We start from the raw sequence: 13,077 nt of genomic DNA, 5'->3' as shown, positions 1-13,077 counted from the left end.
TCTTGCAAGAGACCTCATTGCTGCAAATGTGCTTCATTAATCTGTCGCACTTGCCCTTTTATAAGTGAGGCTATTTGGGTTTTCTGCTGTTCATTATTAGCAAGAGCTAGTTTTCAAGACTGGAAATGTGACCGTGTCTCCTTTTCCCACTGTAACGCAGTGCTCAGTGACCTGTGGTCAAGGTAAGGCAACGCGACAAGTGATCTGCGTCAATTACAGTGACCAGCTGGTGGACAGGAGCGAGTGTGACCCAGATGACCTCCCTGCCACCGAGCAAGAGTGCTCCATGTCTCCTTGTCATCCAAACAGCCATGACTACGGCAGGCCCATCCCCCCTTTCCTCTATCCGGACCATCGCCTCAAGCCGCACCCTGGGGGCAGCCCCAACCGAAACCGTGCACAAATACCAGGAGGCAACCAGTGGAGGATTGGCCCCTGGGGTGCTGTAAGTGCCCTGATTCTCTTATTCCTGGGTTTTGTTGGGTTTTGGTTCTTTCCCAAGCTAATCTGTATTTTCTTAAAGTCAGCACAAAGGGAAATGAGAGAGGGACCTTTCTCCCCACTGACTGCTCTCTGCTCACACAAGCAGGTGTTGCAGAAGGGCTCAAGCATCACTTGTCAGCCTCTCATACCTTGTATCTCCAAGGCAGTCTAGGCAGAAAGCTGACAGCATCATTTTCCATGAGGCAAAGGCTGGCCTCTGCTTCTTGGCTGTCTCCTGGGGCTTTTACAGCTGTGCAGGGTTGTTGCCAAAGCACAGCAGAGCCTCCATGCCAGCTCCTCTCACTGCAAACAGTATGCAATGCTTTATCATGGAAATCTCTAAAGGGAATTGAGCACAAATGGGATGTCAGACACTGCAACAGGGATTACTCACCTGCTTAAAACTAGGCTGGTGTTTACTTTCTTTGCTTAGTCAGCACCTAAGTCATTGCACTGCTATTAGCCATAGCTGGGTTTTGAAGTTTAATAACGCCTGTTAGATGAATTAAACTTCTAGCAGTGCATTCCCACGGTGCAAGGCACTGGGAAGGAGCTGAGAATGCTAGCCTATTCCTGGAGTAAATGCAGCTCTGGGCAATTGTGTCTTCCAGTGCTCTAGCACATGTGCAGGGGGGTTCCAGCGGCGGGTCGTGGTGTGCCAGGATGAAAATGGATACACTGCAAATAACTGCGATGAGAAAAGCAAACCCATGGAGCAGAGATCCTGCGAGTCTGGCCCCTGCCCTCAGTGGGCCTATGGCAACTGGGGAGAGGTGAGTGCACTTGCATCTGGGCTCCCTGCCCAGGGCAAGACTTTCATTAGCAGGTGGCTGAAAAATGGGAGAAGAGAGGGCTATTGTGGTGACATTTATTAGAAGGCTTGGAACTTGAAGGGCAGCCTCTGATAAATGAGTGAACTCAAGCAATTGTTGGGTGGTATTTTCATTTGTCATGGGAAAACTTTCTTCCCAAGCAAGAGTAAGTTTTACAAAAATGAAGATTTTTTTTTAAGAGAAGCCTAGTTTAACTAAAGGCCTTTTTTTTTTTTTTAACAAAAGCACTGCTTCCTTTTGAAAATTAATCTGAGATAAGCAATTGGAGATATAAACCTCCATTATCACATGGAGTTGGGCAATATCGTGGTGGAGCAGCATGAACAGCTTTAGGAGGAGAGAAGCTGAGGCAGCTGAAGGTCCATCTGAGGCTCACGAGAGGGATTTGACTGGAGGGGGTTTGGAACAGAAGCTACCATTGGTTTTTTGAGGTGCTAGTGCTTTGGGCAGCAGGTGAACAGTGTTTTTGCTGTCCCAACGGTGATTGCTCTGTCCTCTGCTGACTTGCAGTGCACAAAGCCATGTGGAGGAGGGACAAGGACACGGCTGGTGGTGTGCCAGCGCCCAAATGGAGAAAGGTTTACGGATCTGAGCTGTGAAATCCTTGACAAGCCACCAGACAGAGAGCAGTGCAATGTGCAGGACTGTCCTAGAGATGCTGCCTGGAATGCTGGTCCTTGGAGCTCGGTACGACCATAAACTCTTTCTCTTTATGAAGTATTTTGTAGATATCCCCTAACAACAATTAATTTGCTTCAAACCAAGGTGCTAATGCTTCATGTCTTAAAACTGCACTTACAGAGGATTATTTACTATATATTCAGAATAACACCTGTTCAGGAAGGGCTTACATTAGGGGAGCTCTGGTCCTTTAATTTAAAAGGCACTTTCTGCTAAGTAGCAACCTTTGTCCATTTTATTACACTTTGCAAGTGCTGTGCATTATGAATCTTGGTTCTGGCGAAGTTTTTGCATATGGATTTAAACCTGGAATTTAAGCAGTACATTTCCATTGAAGTTAAATCGTTCTGCTCTTTAATGGTAGTACTGCACTGGGCACCTACTGGTTTAGCAGTGATTGTTCTCTGCCAAAGGCAAGAGAAGTGGGGACAATGTGCTAAATGGCATCAATTCCCAGGCATGTATAAGTGTGTATAGATGTGTGTGCATGTGGGCACATGCCCACACACAGACCTACATAGAAACACGTGTGCATTCACCCCTGTGCTCTGTTTCTGTTCCTGTGTATATAATAAGACTGTGATGTACAGTGCAAAGGCACCTGTAAGCTATTCTCATGCATCTCTCTGGTTCTGGAGAGTGATTGTCTAGCTTGATCTCCGGCTGCTGCTTTATCACTAATCCAGCAAATGATCAGCCAGGTGTTGGAAGGCTTAAAACCCTGGCAGTTTCCCAATAGCAAAATAGTATTTGGAGCAGAGGTGTCTTACTTTGCTCCTTTGCTGCTGGAGGAGTCTGCTACAGAGGTGCACTTGTGAGGGCAGAGCAGCCCTGAACCGCAGGGTTGGGGTGCTGTTTTGGGTGCCACACCTTTGCAACTGTCCCTGCCCAGAGCAGCAACCTTTTCTGTGAACCTGCACCAAAGCAAGTGCCACCTGAGGTGCTTCTGGAGCCCTGGAAAACCACAGACCTGTCCATTTTGGAGTGGCCTTCAAACAGATGTAAACCTTTATTGTGTATTTTGTTATAAAAGCATTTGAAGACAATTTTTAAAAAAATCTGATTCAAAAGCACTTTATAGGAAAAGAAAAAAGAGGCCTGTTTTTTAATGTACTGGACTTCCTCAATTGTCATAGTTTGGAAAGTCATCTTGCCAAAACCTGCTCTCCTTCTGTGGGTGCTTTCAGTAACACAGATGCCTTCAGTAACACTCTTCAATATTTTTATCATACCTCAGTGAGCTCTGCAATAGCCATAAACCTTCTGAACTGGTGTGTATCCGGTGCTTCACCAGTACAAGAGACAGTGCTATGAAATATTTCATTTGAGGTGCTAATGTACCCCTTGTCCATCAACCTGACTGGTGCTAAGGAAGAGCAAGGTGCGGTAAGCAGAGGTAGTGATGCGTGTGCTGGCTACCCCACAGGATTTGCCAGCTGGGAGGTGCCTCCAACTTTGTTTTACCTGTGCTGGACCATTTTCAAGAGCCAAAGGTGTGGACAGAGTTGTGTTTCATTCTTCGTGGCTGTTGAGGAGCAGGCTCCAGGGCTGCACCTTCTTCTCAGTGTTGGAAACACAGGGTGCAGTCCTCTAGTCTGGTGGTTTTCTTTTCACCCAGGAAAAGTTCCCTTGGCTCCACTCTGATGTATTAGTCTCAGTGGGTTGTCCTTGCTCTCCTGGGAGCAAGTGGGACATCTGGCAGACAGGTTGGAGGGCAGGGACACCCTGTCCTGCCTGCAGTGTCTCCTCCCAGCTGGCGCAGGGCCAGAGCCCTGGGGAAGTGGCTGCAGGACTGAGGCCCCGTCATTGCCATGAACTGACTTGGTTTTTCAGTCACATTTACCGAGGTGTCCTTGGGCTCTGACACAGGGGACCCAGAGCTGTTTGAAGACTGAGAAGTATCTGTGGGGTCCCCAGGGCTTCGTGTCCCTCCAGCAGAACACTCCACGTGTATTTCTACCTCGTGCTACTACTGTAGGTAGTAACGGCCAAATTTTCCTCTTTACTGTGGTGTCACCTGAACTTGCTTTAGCTCTGCCATCGGTTGCAAACATCATTCTGTAGCTGTACATACTTCATCTGTTGGGATGGAGTGTCACTACCATATTTTTTTGGTCACTTTTGAAACAAGAGTATAGTATTAGCTGAAACTCTTCAGCAGTATGGATTTATGTATTTATGTAAAAGTGTATTTATTTTTCCAATACTGTTATTTAATTTTATATAAATATTGCATACATTTACAATGTTTAATGTTAATGTTGAACAGTGAAAATTAAAGACAAGTAGAATGTAATCATAAATGAATTTGTATAATGATTTCTTGAGTCTTTTGCTAAATTCAGATCATATACTTAGTTTTGGTAACTTCTGCTAAATTTTCTGAAACGGTTCTGCAATGTTCCATCTTTTATCTTGCTTTGTTCTCCAACAGAAATTGTCATTCTCAATGATTAAACAAACACAGTTAAAGGTGTATGAATTACAAAGTTTAGATAACTAATTTCTTGCAATCATCTGACTGGCTTAGCATTACTCAAGTTTCAGAGAAATTAGTACTATAAAATACTTACAAATTAAAGCAGAGAGTCTGAAGCACCCAACCCGCAGTCCTCGGGCAAAATTCCACTGGGATTTTATACAGTAAACAAGTGATCTTTATCTGGCTGGTTAAATCCAGGTTTGGAAGAGATAATTAAATGGAAACACAGATTGTATGTGTAAATGATAATTTTACAACAAGAAACTGGTGAGATGTCTTGTCATTTTAATGTATGTTCAAAGAGGACTAAGAGGAGGTGACACTTTTATTCCCTTGCTTATTTAAGAAGATGTATTTCCCCATTGCAGAATTGTACACCATGTGATAGACCTGACCTTTTTATTAAAACCATGCTTTAGAAAACGTGCTGACTGACTGTCACCAGAATACAGAGAGTGTTTTTTCTCCTCTGAATGCTTTGTGGTATGAATGCAGATCTCCATACACACTCTCGAATCCTGAGAGGAAATCTTGCCATGTTCTCCAGGATGAGGGAGATGTTCACGATGAGAATTATCCATCGCTTCACTTAAAACCCAAGGTTTGGTTTTAATAAATATACCCATATTTATAGCACATATATAAAATATATGCATAACCTCCCTTAAAGAACCTGTTTCGGAGCAGATTTGCTCCATGCAATAATTTCTGATATTTTGAGTTTGCCTTAATATCCAACTGTATCCTGATACAATTTAGGAACAATGCTGAATTAACTTGTTGTGGGCTTCTCATTCTTTCTGAGTTAGGAAATGGTCACTGATAAGGTAAAACAATTCTATCTTATAGCACCCTGCTTCAGTTGGGTGAGTCATTTGGGCTTCACTGCACAGGGCAGTGATCATTTGACTTTAAACTCTGGAAAATGGGTGGGTGAGGCTTAGATTTATTTGGGGTTTGGGTTTTTCTCCAAAAAAGTATTATAATTTTAAAAGTAGTCTGGCTTGTCAGGTACTTGTCAGTCTTGGGTTTCTGAAGTTCAAGCTGCTGGTGTAGTGGTTGTGCAGCTCTCAGTGCTTCCCAGCTCCGTATCCTGTAGGCAGAGGTGCTGGAATCAGAGTCTTTGAGGGCCTTTTGCTCTAATAAAAAATCATAAGCTTACTGTCAAGTAATTAGAACATTAACCAGCTAAATTCCAAACTCTCTTATTGTGGATGTGAGTTCAGGTTTGGGCTAGGGCATCACTGGTTTCCCTTGGTGGGAAGCTGGTGCCATTGATGGCTTTGCAGGGCTCTTTGCCTGCACACAGGGATAGAGCAGCAAAGGAGCTCTGAACTGGGAAGTGGAAGAACTGCCTGGCCAACATCTGTGTCAGGCAGCTGGCACTCTGGAATTTTAATCTTAAAGTTGATGTCAGTGCAAACTTTGGGTGATTTGTATTTAATTCTGTCAAAGCCCAACATGTTGTTTGCAAAATGTCTTCCCCGTGCAGCTGGCTGGAAATAGGCTGCTCAACAGCAATATTCTCTGTGTCATTGTTCTGATAATGTTCATAGCAGGCAGGATGTCAGGTCTTGCTAAGGCAGAAGTGATAGCCAGGGACAGATTTGGTTGCAAGTGTATATAACTCTGCTGTTCCCTTCTTGTCCTCTGCAGAAAATGAATTTGCTGTGACAGCAGCATTGCTGAACTGCTCTTGGGGTTTTGTTTGAAGAGTCTCAGCCTGTTGCTCCTCTGAGGCAGTGGTGATGGATGCTCATGCATCTCTCTCCTCACCTCAGTGCTCACTGAGCTGGTGGCTCCAAGGCAATCACAGGTGGGCAAAGCCAGTGGTACCCAGCTGCCCAGTAGAGTCACATCATTTTTTAATCTCTTTTTACCCTAAAATCTCCTCATTTTGTTTTCCTTTCCATTTTTATTTTTTGCCTATTATCACTATCTTTCATTGTTCTGTTTCTACTTAAAAAAGGAGAGAACTGTATAGGTATACTTTTGTAATCAGTTCTCTGTCTCCTCTTTGCTGGTGTTGATGCTCCATCAGCAGGAGAACAACCATGGAAGCCCATCAGTACACCCTGCAGGTGAGGGACCACCCTGGGGCACTGTGTGCTTAACACTGAGCCAGCACCTTAGTGATTCCTGGATCAGCTCCTCACAGGGCTGATTTCCTGCAACTTAAATCTCAGCTGTTGCAATCCACTCTCCCCCTTTCGAGCCACCATTGGTCTTTACACCCCTCATGACCTTTTAGTGTGATGGAGAAGTAAAAGGACTGGTCAGCAATGTCCCTTCTGACCTCCTTAATCCAGTGAATAAATGCAGGGGAAGGACCAGGGAAAGGAGCTGCAGAGGGTCTCATCTGCTGTCCTTTAACAACCTCTCCTGTTGCCACTGCCAGCACAGACAGGAGCTGGGCCAGTGGTTAGGCTCACAAAGGTTATTTTCAGGTATCTTTAAACCTTCTCATCCCTTTGCCCCCAGACAGTGCATCTTTCCCCCAAGTTCCTCAGGGCACTTTCCCACTCAGAGCAGTCTCTTTCCTGCCATAGTGCAGTGGCTGTTTGGCTGCATTTGGCATGCCTCTGTGGTTGCCTTTTTACACCTCCTCCCTTACACGTTTTCTCAATGAAATAGTCATTTTCTAGGCCTAAACTCAACCAAGAAGTGGTGAGGCTGCTGTTCACCAATGGCTGGCTTCAGGCCTTGTGTTATGGGTGGCCCATCCCTGGCTGCAGATCTCCTGCACATCTGCACAGGCCCTCACAGGAGAAATAAAGCAATAAATAAAAGGGCAATTGCTGGGAATATTTGTCTCCCAAAGCACTGGCTCAGAGCACAGGAATTCATTGGGCTGCAAGGGACGCATTGAAGCAGTAACACACTTCCAGGGATGAGCTGTGAAATGCAGCATCTCCAGGCATATCCCTGAGCTGGGTTTTGGGAGTCTGCCTGCAGTTTTGCCCATTTTCCAGAGTCACACTCTAAACTCCACAGTGCAATCATTGCTGTTCCTCAGATCCTAGGGATTTAGAAACAAGGATGTATAACAATGAGGGACATTAGGCACAAAGAGATTTACTGTGCTTCTAACTTTCCCAGTGACTGATTTCTGCAGTTATTAAGAAAAAAATGGTGTAATCACTCCTGTTCCAAAGACACTTAAAGCTCTATTCATATTTTAATTTTACTAGCTCACAGGGGAGGTGAATGAGCCAGCAGCATGGATGAAAATCTGTCTGATGCCCCAGACCATGTACAGGTTAGCAATATTTATCCCTAGTGCATTAAGGATAAATAAAATGGGGGAGCAAGCAGCAGCCCAGTGCTCCTACAACCCCCCAGTGTGATGCACACCTGTGAAACAGGGCTGACATTTTTTGGAGAGCTCTTTACTTTGTGTTTTACTGCATCCAACACAGAAAAATCCTATTCTGGAACAGAATATCTAAATGGCATTGTAGTACCACTGTTCCCTAGAAATATGAAGTGTCAGTTAGCTGAGGCACCTTGCTGCTTCAATTGGTACTCTCCTAGAAGTGCCACAGCATGGAAAATGGGTTTCATCAGCACCTTCCACATCCCACTGTATTGGTGTCCTTAGGTAGCTCACACATCTCCTCCCAGTTTGAGGAAATGCCATCAGACCTGCAGTGGCTCTGTGGGGCTTTAGTTTGTTGTTCAAGGTAAATAGTGTGGAGCAGGACAGGGACACAGCTTTTAGGAGAGCTTTGTGTGCCCACAGCCCTGCTAATTTCTGTGCCTGGTGAAGTCTTTTGTGGTGTAACAGGGCAGGGAAAAGAGAGGGAGAAGGTGCTGCTTACTGGGTGGATGCTGCAGAAGAGGAGATGCATGGCTTCTCCTGCTGCAGTTACCTCTTTCTGTCATATATCTTGTGAGGTTTCCCAGCTTGGGGAAATTATTGTATTGACTTTGGCACTCAGGCCTTAAATCTTGCAGGAGTTAAAGAACCCAAGAGCATCCTTTCCTCTGGGCAATTTGTGCTGGAGCAATGGGCTCCAGACACACCAGCTCTTTCTTCCCTTGCAGCAACACATCAAATTGGACCGTTTTCTTGATAAATTTTCTTCTTTTTTTTTTTTGGGGGGGTTTTTTTGGTTTGTTTGTTATTTTTAATGTGTTATAAGACATCATCTGAGGCCACTCACCAGTCCCTGCAGCTGAGTTTGGTGGTGGGAAGGTGAAGATTTAGTGATTTTTTTTTTTTTTTAGATTTCTTCCTTTTGCAGTAATGACTTGGGAAGCTCTGTGCCTCTGCTCCAAGCCAAGACCAGAGCCTCTGGAGGATGGAGACCCTGTGGGCACTGCAGAGACAGGAAAGGCCAGCAGGGAAGTTCCCTCTTGCCCATGCCCAGGGCAATGAGGGCTCCTTGGGAATACCAGGGCAAAGCCTGCTCCTGTTCAGACTAGGGGCTGTGCTCCAGCTCTAGGAGGGCTCCTCAGAACACTTCCACAGGGGCTCTGCACAGTGCTCACAAACACATTCAGACTATACATTCCAAAATCCCTAATGGTTGTGCCTTGTTTTTCAATCACCCCATTTCTCTGAGGAATCAATTTGGATGAAACATTTCTAAAACCTCTTTCAGAACTGCAGTGCAGTGCTTTGGTATGTTTTTTTCAGGTCTCTGGTCCATTTGCCCTCCCTTAAATGTAGAGATCCCTCTTCTTTTTAAATGTACAAGAAGCACAGGTACTCTTTGGCCATGCACCAGCTAAAATCACCATGACCATACACACTCAGCACCCATGTGTCTTTAGTCATGGCTCCTTAGTTTGTGAGGAAAGGAAGGCCAAGCTGGGTGACTCCTGTCCTGCTTGTATCCCCACCCAACTTTAGGGATTTCTCACCATGCCAAGGCAGATGGGTACAAAACCTTGATAAAACACACTGATGGGAGAAACAAGGCTTCAGAGCAGCAATAAACATTTCCTAAACATCTCCTAAAGTGCTGCAGCCTTGCTTTCAGCCTGTCCCACTGAAGCCAAGGGAATTACCTGCTGAAACACCTTGCTGTTGTGAAGCTGGTTTGGTTTGGAAGCCACAGACCCCCTGTTGCTGAACAGCTCACAAAGGTTCCAGCATTTTAAGATTCCTGGTGAAGGTTCAGCTGGTGAGGAAGGATCCAGGCTTTCCTTGGTCATGTCTGTTGATGTCCTTTGTGCTCAGGGACTTCAGAGGTACAGAAGTCACTGGGATATGTTTTCAGTATCTGACAGCAGCAGTGTTAGTGGTGGTAAAAGGTGACACAGACTAAGAGGCTGCTGACAGGTAGCTGTGAGGGTACATTGCTGGGTTTGCTTGTAGTTGGAGAAGTTTGCTGGCATCCGGGAGCACAGCCCTCTTGGAAAATGGGTGTAAAGCATTGGAGGGCTCTGTTGCTTTTCTGCTTTATTTCATCCAACACGTTTTGTCTCAGATTGTTGGAAAGGATGAACCAGGGCTTACTTACAGCTGCTGACTTTCCATAAAATCCTTAATGTGGGGCAGTCTAAATCTACAAGGATTGATTTTAATTTCCTCCAAAAAGTTGCTCCTGGCAGAATCTGATAAAGCCATTTTCAGTCTAATCCTTCCCAGCCCTGCCTTGCTGAGCTATCATTCCTATCTTTGGGAATTCACTGGGTGATCAGCACAGCTTGCATTCATTGTCTTAAATACCTCCCAAATCGCTGTCGGCTGTGCACAGTGGGTCTGAAAAGTGGTCTGACAGCATTTTCTGCAGCTTTTCACTTCTGGGGGAGAGTTTTCCCAGGTTCTTGCTTGGGATGTGCCCTTCTGCCCTTTGTGGAGCTGCCCCTTCAGTGCACAAAGTTTTCAAGGAGCAGTCATTCCATTTCTTCTTGACGGCTCTGTGGTGCCTTTTTCTTGCTGAGATCTGTTCATTTGTGCCCAGGGCTCTTGAGTCCTCTTGGTGCTGGACTGACTCCACTCCCAGAAATTCACCAGATTTTGTACAGATTTTTAAGCGATTTTGAACGTATTCTGGTTTTTTTGGGTTTTTTTGTTGTTTTTTTTTTTTTTTTGCCCGCTGCCAGCCCTGTGCATCAAGTAGCAGCCTATCTATTTTAGACAGGTCTTAATGAACAAGAGGTACCCTCATCTCCCAAACAATGAGATCAGGAAATACAGGAAGGGTTATTTTAAAGCAATTTGCACACACTTGGTCAAACAGAATGATCATCTCCTAAACTCTGAAACAGAAAATAATTTTTCTGTGGAAACAAAAACATGAGCAGAGCAAGGCATGGCAGATGTTTAGCATCGTGTTCTGACCTTTATGGAAACAGTTGATATGGAAATATTTCTGCTGTATTTATTTAAACCTTTTTCCTTGAATTTATTTAAACTAGGCAGTATATTTATTTGAAAATATCAGCAGCATGCCAATCTCCAGTTCTTGGCAGGTTAACACTAATCATGCAATAAACATAAAGCCCTTAAATCTGTGCTAAGGGCTTTGATCCTAATGCTCTTAGGAAAGTTCTTTTGTTATTGTTCTCCGTGTAAAGTGCCAGGTGCAACTCTGGTGGGTTTAAGAGATAATAAAGATAATAACAAGGGGAAGGTTTGCTAGAGTTTTAGAGTGATGGCTATAGCTGATTTTTCAAAATACTGTTTCTCTATTACTTTATGCACCACGAACTTTTTGGTGTTTTTTTTTACAGAAACATAACAATTTGTTATGTTCTGTTAAAAACCAGAAACATGCCTGGCTGTCCTCCCAGTTTCATCCAGGGGTGCTGTTTGCTGTTGTGCCTCAATCACAGGCTGTAAACTGCCTTTCAGGGCAGCGTTTTCCCACACCCAAGTGGAGGCGGAGGCAATGTGACCACAGACATGCCCAAGTGCATGTGATCCTGGAGTTCAGGAAGCTGATTAGTGAAAAAATTCCATACATTACCTAGCTACACCTTCAGGGCTGGCCCAGAGGTGCTTAAAACCAGCAGAGGCTTTTCTGTTGACTCAGAAAACCTTGGATAAGGTGAGGCTGTGATTCCAGAGAGCCACCATCTGCCCCCAGTACTTGGAAGCACTTTTTATGGGAGGTGTGTGAAAAGAGCTCAAGAAGAAAGAGGAATGTGAAGGCAGTGATTTTCCCAAATGTTTTGAGGAAGGCAAGGTCAAAGCTTACCTCATTGTATTGGTGGGTACCATAAGCAGGCAGCATTTGCAGCCACGAAAAATCCTGTTAATGGAATGCAAAGTTTATCCAGGGTCCAAAATAAATGATGAGGCTGGTGGTGGTAGTTGGGTGTAGAACTTCCTGGACTCACATGGTGTTGAGATGCAGCCCACTATTAAATTATGCTTTGCATGTGGCTCACATATGCTTAAAATCTATGTGCCAGATAAAAGTTGAATACCTGAGATGAATTAGATGGCAGTTATTAAGTAGACTCTTTGCAAAGGAATTTTCAGTCTGTGATACTTGGTTAAATTAGATTATTCAACCTTTCTTTTCTGTCAGTGCAAATGAGATCATAACTCAAATGTGCATGAAAGCAAACGGGTGGTTTAGATCTGAAAATGCACAGCTGCCTAAATTTGATTTATATTAAAGGCAGACATAGAAATGATTCATTCCAGCATCTTGGGAATTACATTTAAGTATTAAAAAAATTAAGCAAATTATGCCTCAACCTCTGAGTGCACCGAGTGCACCGAGGTTTGCACGCAGACTTGTTTGATCATGGGATCATGAGATAAATGTCAGAACCAGGCTCCACGCCAAAGTTCAGCATTTTGTAGGGGAGTAATAACTTTGGAAATAGCTAGGACCAAATTGTTTGTGAGATCAAGTATTTATCAACCAGCTTCGGGTCCCCAGAAAGGTGCTTGCATTGTTGCACAGTGTGGTTAGTCTTACTTTAGGATAAGTAGTGGCATCCCATGTGTTTTGTAAATTAAGGATACTCTGGGCTGTTTCAGCTCAGGATGTGGGACATGAGAGAGTCCTGATCAATGCTGTAAATTTACTCTTTAGCTTTGGCTGTCACAGTAAAGTGGCATAACCTGCATGAAGCCTGTTTTCCAAGGAGCACTTGAATTTTTGTTTAAGCATCAGTGTTGGTGTTTAGTCCACAGACAGTAAGTGGATGAAAATACTAGAAGTTTAAAAATGGGTTTTGTAGGATGTGACATTTCTGTCTTGCTGCTGACTTTCATTGCCTGAGGAGAGAAGTACAGAAAATGAAAAAATTAACTTCTGATGAAATTTGAAGGCTTATAAAAATAGTGATAACATTAGCTTGATATTTCTTCTCTTGATGCTAAAGAAAAGAAGTTTATGGGTCTGGGTAACTCATGGCAGTTTTATTTTATTGCAAGGGACAACATTTCTTCTGTTTTTCAGTGCAAGGTTGGATGTTGGGGTTTTTGGGCTATCTTTTTCCTGGGCTCAGGAAAACTCAGAGGCAGCTATGCCTGCTCAGCCTCTGGGAGGAGCATCATTAATGGCTCTTAAAGCTGTTGATCAACAGGACCTCAGTGATCTTTTGTCAATCTGTAACACTCCTGCAGCAGGAAAACAACCTTTTTCAGGGCATCGTTTATACAAGCTTTTAAGCATCAATATC

At 44.1% G+C, this 13,077-nt stretch overlaps 1 protein-coding gene across 7 annotated transcripts in view; it reads left to right on the top strand.

Moving 5' to 3' along the window:
* Positions 1-13,077, top strand: part of ADAMTS9 (ADAM metallopeptidase with thrombospondin type 1 motif 9) — a 78,529-nt gene that overhangs the window by 41,603 nt on the left and 23,849 nt on the right. For all 7 annotated transcript variants that reach the window (XR_010028861.1, XM_063164942.1, XM_063164940.1 and 4 more), the window contains 3 exons: positions 161-445; positions 1,095-1,256; positions 1,827-2,003. Coding sequence is in view for 6 of the 7 variants with exons in the window: in XM_063164942.1 (XP_063021012.1) it covers positions 161-445; positions 1,095-1,256; positions 1,827-2,003 (624 nt within the window). In the remaining variant the exon portion in view is untranslated. The remainder of the gene's footprint in view (positions 1-160; positions 446-1,094; positions 1,257-1,826; positions 2,004-13,077) is intronic.

Source organism: Melospiza melodia, chromosome 10 (genome assembly GCF_035770615.1).
Source record: "Melospiza melodia melodia isolate bMelMel2 chromosome 10, bMelMel2.pri, whole genome shotgun sequence".
Lineage (NCBI taxonomy): Eukaryota > Metazoa > Chordata > Aves > Passeriformes > Passerellidae > Melospiza > Melospiza melodia.
This window is presented reverse-complemented; position numbering and strand designations above follow the sequence as displayed.